Genomic DNA, 21,423 nt, shown 5'->3' on the forward strand with positions numbered 1-21,423 from the left:
TCTTCCCTACAAAGAAAGTGAGGTAAGAATAGCTCTATGTCTTGTCTATGAAACTATTAATCAAATACCTTCATGCCTCAGTTCATAACATATGGAAAAGCTATGCTTCCAGAAGAACATAAGATGCCACATCAACCAGAGAGCAATCTCAAAGGTTTAATTGCCTCAGGAGAAATCCACCTCATCTCCTTGTGTGTGTGAGTGTGATGCTCTTGTTAATACCTGCCAATCCCTTTGGAAGAAGTCAGTAGACTCCAAATGAAACACTTAATTGCTTTATTACTTTCTGATGTTACAGTTTTAATTTTAATATTATCTTAAAAACAGTAACACAAACACTCATAGAGGAAGTATACAGAAACATTGGCTTGCCTCTGGCTCAATCCCTCTGCAGTGTTTACATTAATCAGCACTTCCAAAGGTCACCTTTGTAGAGTAAAAGCTTTCTGAGAGAGTCCTGCCCAACACAAGTTTATCCTCACAAACACGCACACACTATTTTGTTGGTGGGAATGTTGTGGGAGACTTTCTTTCTACCTAGAGATTTTTAGGTGGACTGGGTCATCTTTTCCAGGTTCTTTCTAAAGGATCTCAAAAATAATTGCAATGACAAGACTTGGGTCTTCTGCCTTGGGCAGGACTGAAATGTTTGAGGCTGTGCTTTCAGCTCTGTGTTATTAACATGTGATAGCTCTGTGATTGTTAACATGAGTAAAACAATGATTTTGTGTTTTCATAATCATGTGTTTCAAAGATTCATGAGAATCTTTGTTCCCAGGATCACAGCAGTGAGTGGAACAAGCCCCTAAGCCACACATAAGAATGCTGCACCACACACAAAAATATTGAGCTGGCCTCAGCTACTTATATCTTCAGCAAATTTACAGGTCAGCAATCAATTAATTAGATCTAAAAATACTGTTGGATCAGAGTTGAAAAAGGCAAGAGACTGGTTACATCATCATGTATGCTCATGGCCATCAGGAAATAGGTACTGTGAAGTCAGTTTTATATGCCAAAGTTCATACAGAATAAAACACCATTAGTCACTAGCTTTAATTAATTAAAGAGTTGTTTCTCAATATAGGTTTACTCAATGTCTATTAGTGATTAATATAGTGGATTTTCCACTAAGGAAATGAGAGCTATCAATGGTACTGCAGAATGAGGTTGTAGAACATACAGAATGTCACCACATCCTCTATATTATCTCCTTTGACTTGTGAGTTTAACAAGCAACAGCTCTACCTCTCATTTTTTACTCACTGCAGGAAATCTCATCCTCCACCTTGGCCCCCCTTCCCCTCATTTTAAACAAATCGGCTAAGGTTCAACTCAGCTAGTGTTGTCACAGGTTTTTAATGAAAGATATAGGATTTCAAGAAATTAATATCACAATCTGATACTTCAAAAATGTTTTGAATATTTAGTAAGGTCAGAAATCTAGGTACTACTTATCATGCTTTGAAGACTCAGGGTTTTGTCATCCAAAATGGTGTTTGGGCTTTTTGTACAGTGCAACAGAAACTGTAGTGAAATACGGGGGCTAATACACCATGTTAATATATATAAAACACTAAGAATGAGATGATTCCTAGTGAGTCTGCTCTACACTGATTAAAATACACAGCCTTAAAGGCACTAATCAACTAAAAGATTTGTTTCTCTAAGCTATTTTGTCCATGTATATCTGTGACATAATTACACTGCTAATTTTATATAATAGTTTGAAGGCCTTCCTTAATGGCACAATGGTATATTTTCAAAATTAAGAAAATAATGTGCCAATTAGAATGAAATGGAATTTAAATACATTCATAACATCCAAGTAATTGGTCTCTCTGTAAGTGAAGTTCTGGGTGACTGGTGGAGACACATGCAGCCATACTGTGTTAATATGCACTACCAGTCAACATAATTTGGTCAAATGTCACATCAAGATATGCATTAAAGAAAACACCTCTCAAGGTTAAGCAGTAGCTTTTAAAGTAGCTAGTAGTCCATTAGACTACAAAGACAATATTCGATATACCTCTAATTAATAATTGACTGAAAAGAATATTACATTTAGAAGTTAGTTCTGATAAGAACACTATAATTGAATTCAGAATAGTTGTTAGATGTAGCAGTCCAAATTTATTTTAAAAAGAAAAATATGTGAAAGACCAGAAAGTCAAAATAGACTAAATTAAAATATTTAGATTCAATAAAAATAATAGGCAAACTAGACAACCATAAAGAAAAAAAAAATCAGGCAGATAAATATAAACTGAGAGGCTTGTGGAAAAGGTGCCTTGAGCTACAGCTGGATTGGTGTCAGTCACAAAAATCAATTAATCAGTAAATCACACAGTGTATATGTATGGTAAATGGTAACTGTGATTGCACTTAGTAAAAAATTAAGTTCAAATTTCTAAATAGATTCTTGTAAATTTTAGTGTTTTCTCTTCACTGCTGCTTTATTATAAGTTTAGTTAAACATTAGTGTCACAATAGTGACTTCCAGCGTAATTGGAGTTAGATATGCCTATTCATTCCTTAGGAGTCTAGTATGCCTTCTTTTTGTGTCTCCAAATAAAAGAGTCAAAATAAAAGAAGAATAGAGAACTTACTTTAAAAAAATCTTGTTACTGATTACAAAAGACCAAATCACAGATGAAATACATGAAAATGATAATGCAGAGCTTTAACACACCAAAGCCATAAAAATTATTATCCTACTCTATCCGAAATTCAATAGCAAGACGTAGCAAGAATAGAATTAAGCTCACTACTTTGCATACATTTTATCATTATTCTGCAAAGACTATAAACTGAAAAAGCAAACAAACAAAAAACCATATGCATTAATAAAAATAATTGCTACATATACATAATAATATATATATATAGAGAGATACTAATATTATCTATTACTAATTCTCTGAGACTGGCAGAAGCAATATAGTCTAGGTGTCTACAATATTGTGCATGACCTAAACTAGTCAATGAAAATGAGTCCATATCTAGTGTTTTCTGGAAAGAAGATAGAATAATAGCACCTACAATGCACCAGCATCCTCAGTATTCAACCACATTAAATGCAATTGCAACACAGTAGTAGACACAGAAAAAATGGACAAGTCTCCAGTGGAGAAATACGAAGGTTTGTATTCCTTTAAGCTTTTTATGACATGGTAATCTGCAGGGGTTAGTTACCCATACCCTTTCTTCTTTATCCTATTAAGTGAAAATGAAAGATAGCAACATACAAGGAAGACAAATTTCACTATAATCATAACAACACCGATGCATAAAACAGAACATGCAACTGAAACAACACCATGTTAAGTCTGTTCTCAAGATAAGAAATGTGTCAGAAGCTGCATAATAATTAATTAGATTGGCTTACATTAATTATTCCTCTTGTTTGCTTGATGTTATTAAATCAAGCAAAGAAAACACCAAATTCTTCAAAAGAAATGTCTTTCAGTCTGCTTTTTTTTTGCCTTTTTTTTTTCTGAGTGCCTTCAAGTACAGACAGATTTGTTTTCCTCATGAGTCACTGTTTAAAAATTGTGCTGTAAATAGGATCAGCCATGAATAGGTGTGGTCCTAATGGTCTATAAGTTAGGAGTATCTACCTCAACCATTTGTTATCATATTTCAGTCTTTTTCTACCTCCTAGCTAAAAGGCTTTACTTAGGTTACAAAATTAAACTGGTTGTTCCTTATTCTTCAACTAACAAAACTGGAACAGAATTTTTCATCACCTGTACTCTTAATCTGCTGTTTGGAATTTTTTTTTTATGCTTTAGAAAGCTGTTGCTTGTCTCCAGCTTTAGTCTTTTATTTTCTCCACTAACAAATACATAACTTCACTGTACCCCAGAAGCAGAATTTTTTAGACCCCTGCTTTTTTCTACTGTTTTTCTTGCAATGCTAGGTAGTAGCACATATTATTTCATAATGTAATTGCATAATCATAATTGAAAATAAAATAAAAAAACCAAAAAGAACTCAGAACCAAACCTGACTACTAGCACATCTGAAATAAAATCTAGTTTGAAACGGAGATAGGATGTCACTTGGTGAAGATTCCAAAACAAACTTGAGAAAGGACTCATGAGCTTTGTTCCAAGAAGGTAAATCTGTTTCTAGTCTACAGAAAACTCATGGTTTGCATGGGCTATGAGAGGAAGATGCTGTTCTCTAAGCTTTACAAGCTCTAATCCACTGCAATGGATATTCTTGTTACTATGGTCTAAGTATCAGTCTTTATTATTGCAACTGACTATATGTGAGAAAAATTAGAGACATACTTCCAAAGGGACAGGAGCAGAACAATGGCTCCCATTTCTTCTTCCCCTTGGGAAATTTTTAGTGATAGATCATTTGCTCACGTCTGAAAACATATTTGTCTTATTTGTCTTTTTTTTCAATGAGAAAAGTATTCTATCAAAATTATCTATTTGTGCATATTACTACAGCTCTCAAAAGCTCAGTGCTTTTACTAATCCTCCCTTCTTTTGCATACTGTAATTATAACACAGAGTACAAGGTCATTTCATTTACAAAGACCATAGCAAATGAGTGTAAAACTAGAGACAACTGACGGATAGGGAAAGACAGGAAAGTACAAGAGAATAATGAGGCAATACTAGACACAGTGATAGGCAGTAGTCTCAGGACAGAATCATCTTAAACAGTATCAATCCTTTTATATGTCTTTTTCTTTTAACTAGGTAATACTGAAGTTTAGATTTTTAAAGAAAATACTAGAAAACAAGGAGGGAATAAGAAACTAATTTCTGGATATTTTATGAGACTCTCTTCTGAGGCTGAGCTGCAATCAGTGGAAGAGAAAGAAGGTGATTGTTTCACAAGGGAAAAATTGGATTATCAAAAAATGGCAACATGTGCTGGCCAGGGGCTGGAGGCGGTGACTCAATGCCAAATGAGTAGGAAGATGTTGGAAGCAAATAGGCTCTGAAAGGTCCTGAAAGTAAAGGCAAATTAAGAATGTTTGATATAGCAAAGGAGAGAAAAAACACACATACATATAGATCTCAATTCTATTAAATAGCTAAGTTTTTTTAACGGAATTTGCCTACCATCTGTATTTTCAAGTTAAAATCTTTTATACACTAACAGTGTGTCGAGTATACCAGCATCTAAAAGTAGTTACTTGCTCCATTTTGTCTGAGATGGGAAGCTTAATTTTATATAACACAGGGTATTCAGATAAATTAGTAAAAGGGAGACACCAAAATGCTCCAAAATATTGATTGCACGTTTAACGCTGTACATATGTAACTGCTGAACACATTGAAGAAGGTGGCCAACAGCAGACCAGCGTAGCCATATTCTGCATCCTCACTGTGTTGTTGTCTATAGACAGTGTCCTCAGATGAGTTTGACAATGACTGTTTGTTTGACATTCACTCTGCATGAAATACTTTACCACAAGCCCGAGATATTTGTCGAATAATGCTGGAACAAGCAACCAAAACAGCGACAAAAGCCTCGCCAGAAGTATTTGCTATGGCCGAGACTGAATACCTCTCTTCATGTATAAACAGTGATTGAAATACATTTTTCTATGGTTCCTCAGAAAGGTCTCCTTGACTGTTCAGTTTTTGTTGTTTGAGTAGTCTGTCCTTTGGCATGTGCTGCAATAAAATGAATGTTCCTTTTCAAGGTTACTTTGTGTGCAGATTACTGCTCAGCGTTAAGTATACCTGTAGCACGAAGACTCTCCAAGGTCTTTAGGCCTTCTAAACCTCACTCAAACCTTATTTCAGAGCCAAGTTGAGCTTTGTTAGACTTTTCTTCTATGTCACAAATATTATTCTTACAGCTTTATGAAAACAAGCAGTTTTCTACAAGAAACAGAAACTAAAGGGTACCCAAGACATATTCCTTCTATTCAAATCTTGTCTTGCACTGTTACAGCTTTACAGTCGAAAAACGTGAAGAAATTGAAATGCACACTTTAATCTCTGTGGTTCTATTTGACTTTCCAATTAGAACTCCTCTCTCTCTTTGCATCTCTGCAGATTACATTTTAACAAACTGTTGTCCAACATCATATTAAGTTGCTGGAAGGAAATGAATAGTTTTCTGTATTATCTGTCTGTCTTTTTAAGCAATTCTTGCATTTCCCTTTGGATAAGGATGGGTATTTAAAAAATTAATACTTAAATAATGAACTTAAAATGCATAGATTCATATTTTATCCTGGACAAATAAAAGACTTACGGATTTTTCAGGTCTAAGATAAATGCATCATATATATTTTTTTAGTGTTTTTCAAACTGACTAGCACGTTACAAATTCATAAACCAGAGTTCTCCTTCATAGGAAATGTTATTCCTCAATGCTAAAGCCGTGAAAAGAATGGCTAATGCCATCGCCAAATGGGTTTTAAGGCTTGAAATATTTATAGTAGGGTTTTTGTTTTTTGGGTTTTTTGTTTCTTTTTTTGTTTTGTTTTGTTTTGTTTTGTTTTTTGTTTTTTGCTTTTTGTTTTTTTTTTTTTTTAGTTTTCCTTTATGTCCCACAGCAGATGGCTATTCTTAACTGATCATAGAATTATATTTAAAATTTCCTTCATTTAAATTATATTTAAAATTTCCTTTCCAACAAGCACTATTCCAGGGCCATTCCCTGGGATCCTATCACCGGTCAGGACAGAGCAGAGATCAGTGCCTGCCTCTCCTCTTCCCCTCACAAGGAAGTTGTAACTACAATGAAGTCTCCCCTCAGTCTCCTCTTCTCCTGGCTGAACAGATTAGGTGACCTCAGTGTTTCCTCATACAGCTTCTCCTCAAGGCCCATCAGCATCCTCATGGCCCTTTTTCAGATGCTCTCAAATACCTTAATGCCTTAATCCAAAACTGCACACAATATTCAAGGTGAGGCCACCCCAGAGCAGAGCAGGACAATCCCCTCCCTTGCCTGGCTGGAGATGCTGTGCCTGATGCCTCCTAGAACAGAGGTGCCCCTCCTGGCTGCCAGGGCACTGCTGGCTCAAGTTCAACCTGCCATCAGCCAGGAGCCCCAGGTCCCTTTCCGTCGCACTGCTTTCCTGCATATCATTCCTCTGTCTGTATGTACATCCGGAGTTGCCTAATCCTAGGGGCAGAATCAGGCACTTTCCCTAGTTGAACTTCATACAATTGATGATTGCCTAGCCCTGTAATTTTTTGAGTTTTCTCTGCAAGGTCTCCCTGCCTTTAAAGACTTCTCCCAGTTTTGTATACTCTGTATACTTGCTTAATATTCCTCCCAGTGCTGCATGAAAGTCATGATAATGTTGAAGAATACAGGGCTGAGAATGGAGCCCTGTGGAATAGCACTAGTGACAGGTTCCCAGTTTGATCTCATTGTTTGTCCCATTCACTGTAACTTTGTGCTCAATGTGTGAGCAAATTGCTCAGCCAACACATGATGTGTTTATCCAGCTGTGTGCTGAAAACTTTGTCTTGAAGGATTCTGTGAGTAAAAGTCTTGAAAGTTTTGCTGAAATCTGAAAAGATTACATCAACAGGCTTCCACTGATCAACTAGGTGAGATACCATGTCATAAAAGGAAATCAGATTTGATAAGCAACATTTTCTTCTCATAAAGCCATGCTGGTTGTGTTGTCTTCCAGTTGTTTTTCAATACCCTCCCAGAATAACTTTCTCTATGACTTGATGAGGCACTGAAGTGGGACTGATAATCCTGTAGTCTCTGGGATTCTTGTTTGTGACCTTCTTGAAAAATGGGACAGCATTCATCAGCTTCCACACAGCTGTGACCTCTCTGGATTCCCAAGACCACTCAAAAATCATAGAGAGATGTTTTGCAACGACATCAGCAGCTCTTTGTGGGTTCTTAGATTGTCGCCATCAAGCCCTATATATTTGTAGGGATCCAGTTGGAGCACCAGATCCTCCACAATTTCAGAATCAACTGGAAACCGATAATTGTTTCAGCCATGGTCCTCCAGCTAAGGGCCATGGGAACCCCTTGGTGCATCATCCATGCCAAAGGCACAGGCAAAGAATCCATTAAACATCTCTGCCTTGTCCAGGTTGCTGTTCAGCTTGGCAGGAAAAAGTTGTAAATTTTTGCTGCTTCTTCATCGTATCCTATCACCTTCATCATTTTTCAGGCATTTTGCTGAGCTGGGAAAGTGGATAGGAAGGGGTTAAAAAAATATGTACACCACTCTGTTTCAGCTGTCAGTCATCAGGGCTACTAAGGCTAGATGTTCACCCTTCAGGCAGTTTTGTGACTGCAGCTCAAAATGATCCCTGTCTAAGCAGAAACATACAATTATTCCAATCAAATTATTCCTAGGCTACACAATACAATTACCTAGCCTAATTTGAAAGATGAATTAATTGAAGGATTATTTTTCTTTTTTTTTTTTTTTTTTCTGCATAAAAGTCCCTGTGTAGGATAATCATAAAGAAAAGTTAAACACTTGACTTCCATATTTGAGACTCTGAAAGGATGTCTATTTTAATAAGAAACAGACTTTGTTTCAGCTCTTTATTTTCAGGGAGAGGAGGAGAATTTAGCACTGCAAATCAGCCCTTACATTAGCACCGAATCAATGTATAAAAGTAGAAATACAAAAGGGATGCTTTGTCAAAGTTTTCTTCCTCTTTGTTTTTTTTTTTTCCTCTTTTACAGCTTAAGATTGATTGAGAGGACGGTTCAGCATGAACTCCTCTGTATTGCTGCGTCTCATGGTGATGATGGTTCAGCTTTGGCCTTGCTCTCCCAGCAGGCAGAACTCCAGAGCTCAAGATGCAGTTCAGTCTTTCACAGCGGCTCGAAGAGTGAAACGTGGCTGGCTGTGGGAGCCTCTTTTTGCAACTGAGGAGCAGATTTCACCACATCCTGTGTATATTGGACAGGTATGATAAGTGATGATTCAAGGACAGCACAAGGTTAGATTTAACATGATGATTAGCAACCTCCACCCTGACTTGGAAGACCAAATATCTCCAGCTGTGGGGAAATAGCAACTAATGTAGAAAGTGGAGGTCAGGAAGCTGTAATAAGGCTGTACTACATCTCTCCTTTCCTGTGGCCTTACTCAAGGCCAGAGAAGTCTGAGAGCTGTAGGCTGTGGCAGTACAAAGCACCTTCCTTCACTGAGGATGCCTGTCAAGGAAACTACACATGCATTCTGTTACTAAAGCTAGTTCCATACACAGCAGATGAAGGTATAAAGATAGAAAGTTCCTTTCTTCTGAATGGAAGTTAAGGACTCATCAACATCTGGCAATTTGCTTGTGCTATTTTTGGCACCGCATCAAAGCAGCCATACTGAGTGTGGTGTAGTTTACAAACAGTATTTAGCATGATTTTCTATTACACTAAGTAGCAGCTGATTTACCCCTCATTAATTTTTAATGAAGCTGATTAATACTAAATCCTTTTACCACTGAGAAACTGCAGGAACCTGCATGGTTCATTAGATTAACGTAGGTTTAGCACGAGGAGCAATTATTTTTCACCCTCCTTTAAAAATGTGCTTTAAGATAATTGTTTTAACAAGGGTTTATCTTCCCCCTTCTCTCTCTGCTTAACATTATTATTACTATATTTATTATTATTATTATTTATTTTTGTATGCTAGAAGTAATTTTAATCTTGAGATCTCATTTTCTTTTCTTTAAGGCCCTTTTTAGATGAATGAACCAAAATAAGTTTAACTGCTAATTAACTAGCACTAAAATTTAATTGGGCCCAAAGGGTGAAGTGCTCAAAATTCACTAATTACTTTTTCACAGCCCTTTCAAAGTAATTACTATGGAAGTGTGATGTCTCACTTCTGAAAGAACAACTGAAGATATACTATTTTTTAAAAAAATATTATTATTAATTTTCCATTACCTTGAAAACAGTTTCCTGCAAAGAAACTTTGTGTTGTGTATTTCCATAATCTCACCTTTTTATTTCTCACAGGTAAACTGGGGATTTATATTGCAGTGAAACCATTGTCTAATAAGATATATTTACTTGTGTTTTTTTATTGAGTAGAATATGCGCTGCTTTCAGCAAATGAAGTGGTAGTCTATGATCAACACATGAATTTTTAGTAATTAAGGCCCTGAAGAAAACTGCATCAACGAAAATACAAAGGTAGACAGTCTCTATTTTTAAACCACTATTCCATATCAAAATCTTTTTACAGTCAGAACTAAATTTTCAAATTTCATTTAACATAGACTCATGACTCCTTTTCCATTATCAAGATTAAGAAAAAATAAATGTGTGCATCAGCACTGCAATGGCAGATACACAAGGATGAGTACAAAAATACTTGTTCTCAGTTCTCATTAATAATGGTAAGACCATTTATTTTGTTCCCAGCCTAAAAGAACAAGTAAACTGAGAACCTTTGCTATTCTTTTTCAGCAAATGTCATCTGTAAGGGACCTCTCATTTAGCATGTTCAAGGTCATGAAATCTTTTGTGGATAAATGATTCTGAGTGAAATTGCTAAACGCAGGTTATGTCTTAGCAGCCAGTCAAAGGCATGCTCCCAGACCCTAAGGGTTTGTACACTCTGTGGTCACAGCTGAGCCCCATGTTAGTTTTAAAATTACATATAGATCACTTCTCCCATATCCTGGGTTATGTGAAAAGGAAACCAAGATTTATAGATAACAAAGAAGCTGTGTTGCCCCTTAGTGAGATGCCAAATTTGGATGGTGCTAAAATGAGTTTGACCAGACCACTTACAAAGGATGTAACATGACCCATGTTTAGCACACAACTACCTATGTTGAAAATATTTAAGTTGTTCATATTTTAAATGGTTCTAAATTCCCTTAGACTTGAAAACTCTGTCTTTTGTACTGGCAAAGATAATTAACTCTGAATAATATTATAGGCCTTAAATACCTTTACAGTACTCAGAGTAGGAACTCGAAACAGTTCCTCATATCTCAGAGCAGTGTCTCTGTCACATTCTGAATAAATTATCCATCTGATGCATGCAGACAATTATGCATTATGAATATCTTAAAAGGCATAGGCATTCTTCCAAAGAAAAGTTAAAACTATTTTTGCAACTTTAGAAATTATTACAAAATATTTGAGCAGATCCAATATGGAAATGCTACTTCCCTGTTCTATGGCCTCACAAATTACAGTTACCTTTAGGGTCAATAATAGTAAGCAAAACAGTGAGATAATTAAAGTCAATTATTAGGCATATTATTTGCATTTTAAACATGCTGCTTCATAAGAGAAGCAAGTAGAATTTTTTTTTGTTTTGTTTTAACTTTGGATTTTTCAATTTGTATCCAGGCTCTTAGATAGTTTGATGTTTTTTGTTCTAAAACAATAATAAGTGGAGAAAAATATAGAGAATTAATGACATAATGAAAAATTTTGTTCCCATCAAATTCAATTGTGCATACCTCTGCATGTTTGGAAATTAGGTTATTGCTCTTAAAATATTACATATCACTAATGTTAAGATAAGTATTTTGTTGTCATGAACAAATGCAGCTGGACAAAAATTGTCTCCAAGGCTCAGCCTTGCCAAAGGAATCATCACCATAAAGTTCATATTACCAGTACAACAGGATGCAGATCATCCTGGAAGGAAATGGAAAATGTCTATCAATTTATTTTGGAATAAACAATACAGTGTTTTACCAGAAAATGTCTTTTCACCTCTTTAATATTTTAACAGGAAGAGAACATCATTGTTGCACACATTTACACTTAGCATTGCTGAGTAAAAAAAATAAAATGCTTAAAAAGTACATGTGTCATAGGCAATGATCAAAAAATTAGATAATGTTTAATGACCTTTGAATTGTTTTCAGCAGAATTGTAGGGGAGCTGATAAAAAAATGAACTGAAGTAGGTACTTAGATACATCTCCCTTCACTCCAAAGTAGCTGAAGCATCTCTTTTCAGGTATATCATGCATATAAGTCTGTTATATCAATACTTTAAATTAAATATTTTAAATATTTTAAAATTAAAATGGTTGGTTGAAAATGTGACAGTACCTCCTTTCATATATTAGTGTCCAAGGTGGTTTGTTAGTGACAGGGTCTACTGTAGAATTAAAACAAAGCATAAGATGGATATTTCAAGACTTCCCAAACTGTGACTGATTTTTCTCCTTTGTACTTTCAGCTGAAATCAGATTTAGACAAGCAGGATGGCACCTTACAATACATTTTGAATGGGGAGGGAGCTGGAAGCTTTTTTGTCATGGATGAGTATAACGGCAAAATTTATGTAATGCAAAAACTGGATCGAGAAAAGAAACCTTTCTACACTCTAAGAGCACAAGCAATCAACAGGAGCACTCAGCTTCCTGTTGAACCTGAATCAGAATTTATCATCAAAGTTCGAGATGTCAATGACAATGAGCCTCAGTTCTTGGATGGGCCTTATGTGGCCACTGTTCCAGAGATGTCACCTGAAGGTATCATATTCTCTGATTCAAATTCTTTATTTCCTGATTTTTTCTAGAGAGCTGTGTTGAAGTAAAATTTATTAGCATATTTTACAGACTGCATCTCCATAAGAAGGAAGTAAATTGTTTTGCAGGTTTGAAAATTTGCAAAGGTATGTTCTTAACTTTAGGGTTGCAAATGCCTCTACTTAACATTCTTGTTTTTAAATACTTATACATTTATATATTTATTTAAATTTTAAATATTTATATATATTTAAATATTTAGGTACGTACATCTATCCAAGTCCTTTTACAGATTCTGGATACATGCTTGGATTGACTACAGACATTTGTCTTTCTTGTCAGTGATTCAGCCTTGAAATTTGCACTTCTTTAAGAGTATAACTTTCCCAGGGGAAGTAGGTAGAGCACTGCAGCAAGTTGTGAAGAAGATGTGATGGCCACCCTCACTCTCTGCATGCTGCCTATCTAGTTATGCTGCCAAGCCTCTTCTCCTTGTTTGGATTAGACAGTGCTCAGTGAAGGACTGCCTTCCGATTTCCTAGACATTTAAATTGTAATTTTCCTGTCAAGAGGAACAACTTAGTCCCTTAAACTCTTCTTTCCCACTTTCTCATGATCAGACAGATTTGTACTAGGATTTGTCATGTATCTGGAAACAATACAGCAAATGCAAAGTCAACATCTGGCAAATATAGGTGCATATATATATATATATATTATTTTACACATATATAAGCATTTGTAATATTGTACATATATATTTAAAGCCTTCAAAACCCCAAAGTGTGAATACAGATGATGTAAACAGGCATGTTGTAGATAATATCTCCAAATAACTATCTTCAAAATCGAAGGGAAACTAGATTCTTCAGATCTTACAGAAAAGATCCCAGTAATCTTTTAAATTTATATGTCTCCTTCTTTTGCTTATTTCTGTTGCAACCGATATTGAAAAGAAATTCAAATATTGTGCTTCTTTAAATGGTATGAATCAATGAGGCCATTAATGTAATAGCATCAGTAATGTTATTAAGCATTATCTGCTAAACTTTTAAAGCAGAATCAGTGAATATTTTACAGCAAGCCATAAACTTGATCTTCTTCTACCAACCAGAATAGCAGTTGAAAGAAAAGAATATTCATGTCTGATATTTAATTGAAAATGGGGTTAGTATCCTGATATCTGCCAGGACACAGCAGCTCACTATCACTACCAGCAGTAGCTACAAAAGACATGCATTCTATCAATTTACTTGCTAGTGATACTTGCTACCTGCTTATACCACCTTCCACCAGGGAAATCACTTCTACTGCTTCTTCACTGCCATTTTCTTCTGTGCAGACAGACTTAATTCTGCACCTGACCTCTTGGTCAAATAACTTCTTCTAACATAATCAGTTGCCTGTTCTAAGGGTTTTTCCTGCTTTTGTGTCTTGCTCACTCACTCAACTTTGGAGACAAAATAAGTATCTTGTCAAAGACCTTTGCATTTTTTTTTAATGTGCTCACAGTAAAAATGAGTTCATTGTCTAGAACTATCTGGGATTTCAAAAATTTAGGACTTTGATAATTCTTTTTTTTTTTTTTTTTTTTTCTTCTGTGGTAAAACATTGTTTATAAGCATCTTAGTCACTTATAAAAATGTTTTTTTAGATGGATGATTATTTAGCATGTCTTCATTTATGCTCACAAAGTATTCTAGCCATTCGCATAAGCATATGAATTTCTTTTTTATCTTTCTGTCCTTATTACAGCTGTATGGAAAAAAAAAAGAAAAACAAAGAAAAATAGTCAGGTAGTGTGGTACTTAAGACCAAAAAACAACAGCAGTAATCTTTTCCCATATACCTCTGTTTCTCACCTGAAACCACCAAAAAGCGGTTGACAATGAAATTTCACTCTATATTGCTTTGGGTTGGCTCTAAAGAGATACACTAAAAATGAGAGGCTCAGCTGTCTTTGTCCACTCTCCTGTGTCATCTATTATATACCTTGATTCCTAAAACATGGTATCACTTCAGCATAAGAATAATTAAGCTGCAGAAAATGTAACCTACTTTGTGATATTCCTGTAGTATTAAAAATAAAAAATATAGAAATACATGAGATTAAAAAAAAAATTAAAAATCAGAAGTAAAACCATGTCCTGTTTGTCAGAATGGGTAAAAAATGAACTAAGATTCCTCTTTGCCTTCTCTCTCAGACATGGACTTCCTGAAACAGTAAACTGATTGATTTATGATCGTCCAGTGTATGATGCATGAATCCAGGTCATCCAGTATCTTGAATATTTTCTGCATTACTGCTTCTACACTTTACCTCTCTAGCACTAGTACCATAGCTATTCCTGAGATCATTCTTTCATCTGCTTCTTCCATGGAGACACCACTGAAATGCTAATGTGTATGCATGGAATATACAATGCAAGTGGAGTGTATAGCTTGATAGTGGTCAGCTCCAGCACATGAAACAACTGAGCCACACACTATGAGTACTTCTTGGGGCTCACTTACCCTGCTTCTCAAAAGGTAGAGACTGCACTACTGAGGTGAAACCTGTTTCAGTGATCATTCTAAAACAACCTTACAAGGAAATTTATAAGTCCATAGAAGAGAGAAAGGGTAACCCACTAAAATTTGCAGTATCGATAGCGTAGTGATTGATCATATTACTGATTTTCTCCCAATAAACTAAAACATACTCTTGCATAAAATGGGGTGAAGAACAGAGTTGATTTAAATTTTACAGTGCAACAAAGAGGTTTGCTCTTTGCTCTGTTTCAGTGCTCTCTAGCTTTGGTTCAGCTCACTGGTGCTGGCTCTCCTAATAATTTTCTCACAGAAAACATTCTTAGGAAGGGTGGTCAAGACTTGGGAAAGCAGGTCACTACTAGTGCTCATTTTGTCTGGAACTAAAAAGGCAAGTAGAGAATAATTCAGAGCTGGTCACTTGTCTTAGAAAACCATAGCAAAACCAGAAAATAGACTGTGCCTGAAGTTAGTTACAAGTATCAATATATATACAAATGTGCCAACAAATTAGACTACATTTTAATTCCTTATTAGTTCTCTTTTATCTTCAGTACTAAATTTTATTAGGGTTTTATATGCAAGTGTCACAGTAAATGAAAAGCATGTCAGCAAATGGACTCTCTTCTGAGAACACAGGACTCTACCCTCAGGCGTTTGGTACAATTTTGCTCTGTCTTCCTTATAGCTGTTAAACTTGTACAAATGCTGATCTGATGGAGTGGTTAAGAGTCAGATGCAATAATCTATCAGTACTTAATGTCTTTATAGATCTCAACTTCTAGTTAGAAAAATGAATAGCTATTTGCCATATGAGGGCCCCATAGTATACCTAATGGGCTGCAGCATATAAATGGCACTCTGCTATATTTTGCCCAAAAAGGGTAAAACTAAGGCTTCAGAGACACAAAGTATCAGTTTGACTTAAATAAACCAAATCAAAAAGTTCAATTGTCAGTTATATCATGTGACATTTGCAATGTCAGGACTAGGGCTTTGGGGTTTCTTAGTATTGGGGGATGTGTGCAGTTATATGTTAATGGATTGTTTTAAAATAAATTATTTGTATCTGTTCAATTATTCTTCTTGCAATCATGTAGTCACAAATAATGACTTCTGAGAGTTTTTGAGTACAAAATATTAACATTTAAATTTCTGTCACCCAGATACAAATGCTAAGTAAACATGTTTTGATTCTGCAAATGGTTTGAGTTGGGTTTTGGGACTCCTCTATGGGTTTGGGGGTTTTTTTTGTTGGGGTTTTGTTTCAATTTGGTGGATTGTTTTTTCTGATTGTTAAATGTATAAAGAAATACAGGTTTCATGAAAGTGAAAAATTAAAAACTGAGTAAGTACTCTAAAGCTAGCATAACATTTTTCTTCTTGCTACATAGTCTATACTTAATGTAGAGGTTCATGTAGTTATCACAAAATCTTTGTTCTAAAAAATTGTGAGATATGATAGCCTGCTCTTTACATGGTCTCCTGTCACCCCAATTTAGAAATAAATTGTCTTCCTCCTTGGAGTGCAGGATATCTGTTATTTCTTCCTTCCAAGTCAGCTCCCTCTTTACTAGATTCATATTTCCATTAATTACATCCACCAGCTGCATCTCACTGACTCCAACTGGACAAAGTCCTTACTTCTCTGTTCTGAAATACTCTAAAAGAATTAACAGACAAGAAGAAAAGTGGTTTTGGGAACCAGAGAAGAAGGAAATGCAGGTTTAGATTCAGTATTTCTTTATAATGCAGAAAATGCAGAAAATAGATCTACTTTTAAATGTGAGGTGCACAAAAGCTGTGATGATAACTTTGAAGTCCTATATATGTTGGATTATATTCCTGATTTGCTAAATATATTGCTATAAATAAATCCATTCCTAAACATAGTTGTGGACACTTGAGTTTGTTTAGTAGAAATGGCATTCATGACAGACTAAAACTGCTGGATCATCCGTTGTTCTTGATCCCTTCCTAACTGGCAATTTTTTTTTTTTTCAAAGCAACTGTTCTAGCTGTTCTGGTGTTCTGTGTTCTAGTCATGCTAAATTTTCTTAGAGGATGAATTTTCTGTGATTGTCAGGGCAGTTTTCATAGATCACAAGTCATATGAAGTTAAGAGTTGTGTAGCTGAAGTTTCCATTTGCTCTTCAGTCTTATTAAGGAATTCAGTTATTTCTGAGGCATATATGTGACCTGATTAAATATGAATATGTAATTTTATCTTTAAAATTTCTCCGGAGTGATAGGATATATGTATCTCTATATTTACACATCTATACACACATCTAAAACTTCTATATTTATGCATCTATACACATATATATCATACATTTGATATTGCAGGTAGGTTTTGGAGGACACATAGGTCCAAAATTTAGTCGGAATTAATAACAGTTTGTTTTACTCTCTGCCTGTGAGAAGATACCATGCCTTGTGGAATCACCTAAAGTGCTGCTCAATAAATTGCGAGAAAATGTAAAAAAAAAAAAAAAAAATTTAGGTTATCTTGATATGAGAAAGCTTTTTTTTTTTTTCATTTCTATTTAGCAGTAAAACTATTTAACTGCTAGAAAACCAAGCAATGAATATATTTGTTTTACTTGGGGAAAATATCACATTTGTTTTTGTCATTACAAAAAAGGTGCTTCTGGTCTAATTCCTTGAACTCCACCCTTTCTTCTTTTTCTTTTCTCCTCCAGCCTAACTATACTGTTGTATTGATAAGCAGGTGCAACTGTGTGAACATATGCCAGAAATTTTTAGACAGTAGCTTGATTTCCTGCTGTTCCTCACAAGAACTGATACTTGTATTCTATTGCATAATCTAGGTGAGGAAACAAAGACAAAACTAAGAATTACCTTAAAAATTATGTTACTGTGGATTGTTTTTTTAAAGGACAGTCACTAGAGATGGTGTCATGAGGTTACTGTCAATATTCTGTCTAGGATATGAATGGCTGCCCATCAAACAAGAATCTGCAGTTTGATTTCATTGTGTTTTTTTCACTGGTATTTCTACCACAAGTCATTAAAGACTCAAGAATAAAAGTTTTATCAGAGCCGTTTTATACTTCTTGACTGCTCTGCTTGTTAAAAATTAATTTATTTATCACCAGTGGGCCTACTGGTGATAAAGTGACTGTGTTTTGTTATTCCTATGGGAAAATTTAATAAAATACTTAGAAAAATATACAAGAGGAGGAGAAAGAATATGCTTTACTCCATTGACATATTAGAAAATAGGCATGTAGTGTTTTAAGCAATATAAATATAGTGATGAAAAATCATATACTATTTATTTTACTTTAATTGAAATTTTGAATGCAACAAGAGCAGCTGCTGAAGAAATATTTTTCCTTTTTAATGATAAACTTTAGTAGGTACCATTTGCTCCTGTAAATTTTTAGGACTCTTTATTAGTATAACTGGTATGTTAAAAGGTTTTTAAAGAGCTTATATTTTGTAATTATGAGACAACTTATACAAGAAGAAAACAAACATAATCTTATTTTATTTTTCCTTGAGGTACTTCGGTTACACAGGTAACAGCTACAGATGCTGATGATCCTTCTTATGGGAATAGTGCTCGTCTGCTTTACAGTCTCATTCAGGGACAGCCTTATTTCTCTGTGGAGCCAAAGACAGGTACTACAAGTGAATTTTTAACTTTAAAACATTCATAAACTCATGAAATGGATGTAAGCAAAATTGTCTTTCTTGATTTCAACACAGAGATTGACTGATTCCACCCTATACTCTTACATCTCTGCATAGAAACTTATCTTGTTAGTGTAAAGAGTTAGACTCTGAATATGCAATGAATAAATTAATCTGGGAACACTTCTCAATTAACAGCTCTATGGCACATCATGTGATATTTCTATTTGTTTGTTGGAGAAACAACCGATATGTGACATCCCTCCAAAACCCAATTTCCGAGTAAGATAGATGGATATATATGGTAGATGAAATATATGGAATATTCTGCTCCCCAGAACTCTAAATTTACAGAATGAATTTGACATACAGCGTACTTGCTGCCATGAGGACTAATACCCAGTATTAGGACAGTTATGCTACTCACAGTCTAGAATGAAAATTCATAACTGGGTCTAGTGATACATGTTACATGTATTTTATACTATATACACACGTCAGATGTTGAGAAAATAAAAGAGACTCATATGCTATTATATTATACTTCTTATTTTTAGGCGTCATTAGAATGGCTTCTGAAATGGATAGAGAAACAAAAGATCAGTATTTGGTCATCATTCAAGCCAAAGATATGGTTGGGCAACCAGGAGCATTTTCTGCAACAGCCACTGTTACCATCAACCTCTCCGACATCAATGACAATCCACCTAAATTTCAACAGCGTGAGTAGAGGTTAATTACCGTAATGGAAGTCTTGAGGAAATTTAGATCCACTGTAGCTCTGTTAGGTTTCTTTTGAGAACAGCACTGTGCTTTGACTTTAGCATGAAAAAGTAAAAGAGTGGAAAAAAAGAAAAGTCCTCAAAAAAGCTCAAAGACCAAGAGGAGAACAAAATCCATCATCGTAAAAATCTCAAGCCTGCTGGTTTTACTTGCCTCTAGACTTTGTTAAACTACTCTCCCTATAATTTGCACTACCTCAGCCTAAAATCTGGAAAATGGGATATTTAGCATAATTTTCACTTACCTTCTCTCTTCTTTTCCTCTTTTCATTTCTTCTGACACATACTATAAAGTTTTTGTCCGATGATGTGAACCTCTTGTTCCAGGCTGTTTCTAGTGGATGTGGGAGCTACTCATTGGACTAGCTGGAAAAGAATTGTGCTGTTGGGAACTGCTGCCCTCCACTGTTTTTTCACCGTGTACAATCATAGAACCATAGAATAGACCTATTGTGTTGGAATAGACCTTTGAATGTCATCTAGTCCAGCCTTCCTTCTATGCTCAGGGCATGGATGCTCAGAGACACATTCAGACAGACCTAGAATTTTTTCAGGGATGGAACATTCACCATGTCTCTGGGCAACCAGTGTTCTATCACCCTCATAGTAAAAAACATTTTTCTTATATCTAAACTAAACCTTCTCTCCTTCCATTGAAAACCATTAATTTTTTTTAAAAAAATATTTTATTTATTTAATTTTTTAAAATTAATTTGCTCTATACACTGCTGAAGTAGGGCTGAGAGGGAAGGGCTCCCAATGGGAAAATTTGTCCTGCCTTGAACCCAAGACCTATACAATGCCAGATTATGTCCATTGCTCTGGTAGAAGTTGGGGGTTTTCCCAGCTCTCTGACAGCTTCAAGCTGCAGCACTTATTCACCATGGCACATCACTAAACTTTGCCAGTATCTGTCTCTTTAGGGCTCTACTACATGCGTGTCTCTGAAGAGGCTCCCGTGGGTGCCACCGTTGGCACAGTCTTTGCAGAAGACAGTGACATTGGGGACAACGCAGCCATGGACTATTTCATTGAAGCAGATAGCTCAGATGTTTTTCACATCATTACAAACAATGAGACTCAAGAAGGAATTGTCTTACTAAAAAAGGTGAGATCCCAGAAACTTTAAAAATATCTCTAAATATTTGAAAGAAAATCCTCAACCAGGCTGGATGTGTTAAAGAGGCTTATTGCTCTGGATTCTTTTTTTTTTTTTTTTTTTTCTTTAGTCCTTGTGATTTGATTGGAATATTATGAGGGATAAAAAGAAAAATGCTTTTCTTTCTGTTTACATTTTTGACTCGTTCCTATTACTACTGAATATAATAGTGACAGTCAGAGCATCTTAATGTTATCCCTAAATGTGCAACACAGTGTATCCCATTGTGGGAAAATGTTTTATCTCTTCTGTGCATCATCTGTAAAATCTTTATCAATAAATTGCAAGCAATATCACCTCACTTCCAACACCTGCTGTTAACTGAAACCAGAATTTATTGCCGTATTAGATAGAGGATTTTTCTGTGGCTTTGAAAAGATACTAAGTACAATCAAAAAAGACCAGTTTATGAATTAAGAAAATTATAATTTTTGAGACTGTGCAATTTATTTTGGAATCACTCAAGCAGATTTCTTGACCATCTCAGGGATCATCTGAAATGAGGATAGAGTTCAATAGACTAATGAAATCTAGGACCTTGAAGAATTGTATACTATAAGTGTGAGAGTTTTTGGTTTTGTTTTGATATTTTTTTTATATATATATATATATATTTCAGATGATGAAGACTATCTAAAATTGTAATGAAAATATGTGTTATTAGAGGTGGCATTCTATGGAAATTCTTTTTTACAGTGTTGCTTGACTGCAGCATTAAAGGCAGCATGAAATGTGAAAGCAAACAAGCACATTTTAATTTGAAATTTGAAACCTTTGAATTAACTTTTAAAAGTAACCCTTTTTTTTAACATTCTTAAAATAACACCACTTTGTCTTTAATCTCACACCAT

The 21,423-nt window shown here is 35.1% G+C and overlaps 1 protein-coding gene across 4 annotated transcripts in view; it reads left to right on the top strand.

Moving 5' to 3' along the window:
* Positions 1-21,423, top strand: part of CDH19 (cadherin 19) — a 111,585-nt gene that overhangs the window by 66,994 nt on the left and 23,168 nt on the right. For 2 of the 4 annotated variants that reach the window (XM_066328501.1, XM_066328480.1), the window contains exons 2-6: positions 8,668-8,894; positions 12,148-12,442; positions 18,500-18,619; positions 19,189-19,353; positions 20,337-20,521. In XM_066328501.1, the coding sequence (XP_066184598.1) occupies positions 8,697-8,894; positions 12,148-12,442; positions 18,500-18,619; positions 19,189-19,353; positions 20,337-20,521 (963 nt within the window). In that variant the 5' untranslated portion in view covers positions 8,668-8,696. Of the gene's footprint in view, positions 1-8,395; positions 8,895-10,026; positions 10,129-12,147; positions 12,443-18,499; positions 18,620-19,188; positions 19,354-20,336; positions 20,522-21,423 lie in introns of those variants that run through there. The other 2 variants (XM_066328509.1, XM_066328490.1) reach the window with 2 other exon arrangements.

The sequence above is a fragment of the Sylvia atricapilla genome, chromosome 1 (assembly GCF_009819655.1).
Source record: "Sylvia atricapilla isolate bSylAtr1 chromosome 1, bSylAtr1.pri, whole genome shotgun sequence".
Taxonomy (NCBI): domain Eukaryota; kingdom Metazoa; phylum Chordata; class Aves; order Passeriformes; family Sylviidae; genus Sylvia; species Sylvia atricapilla.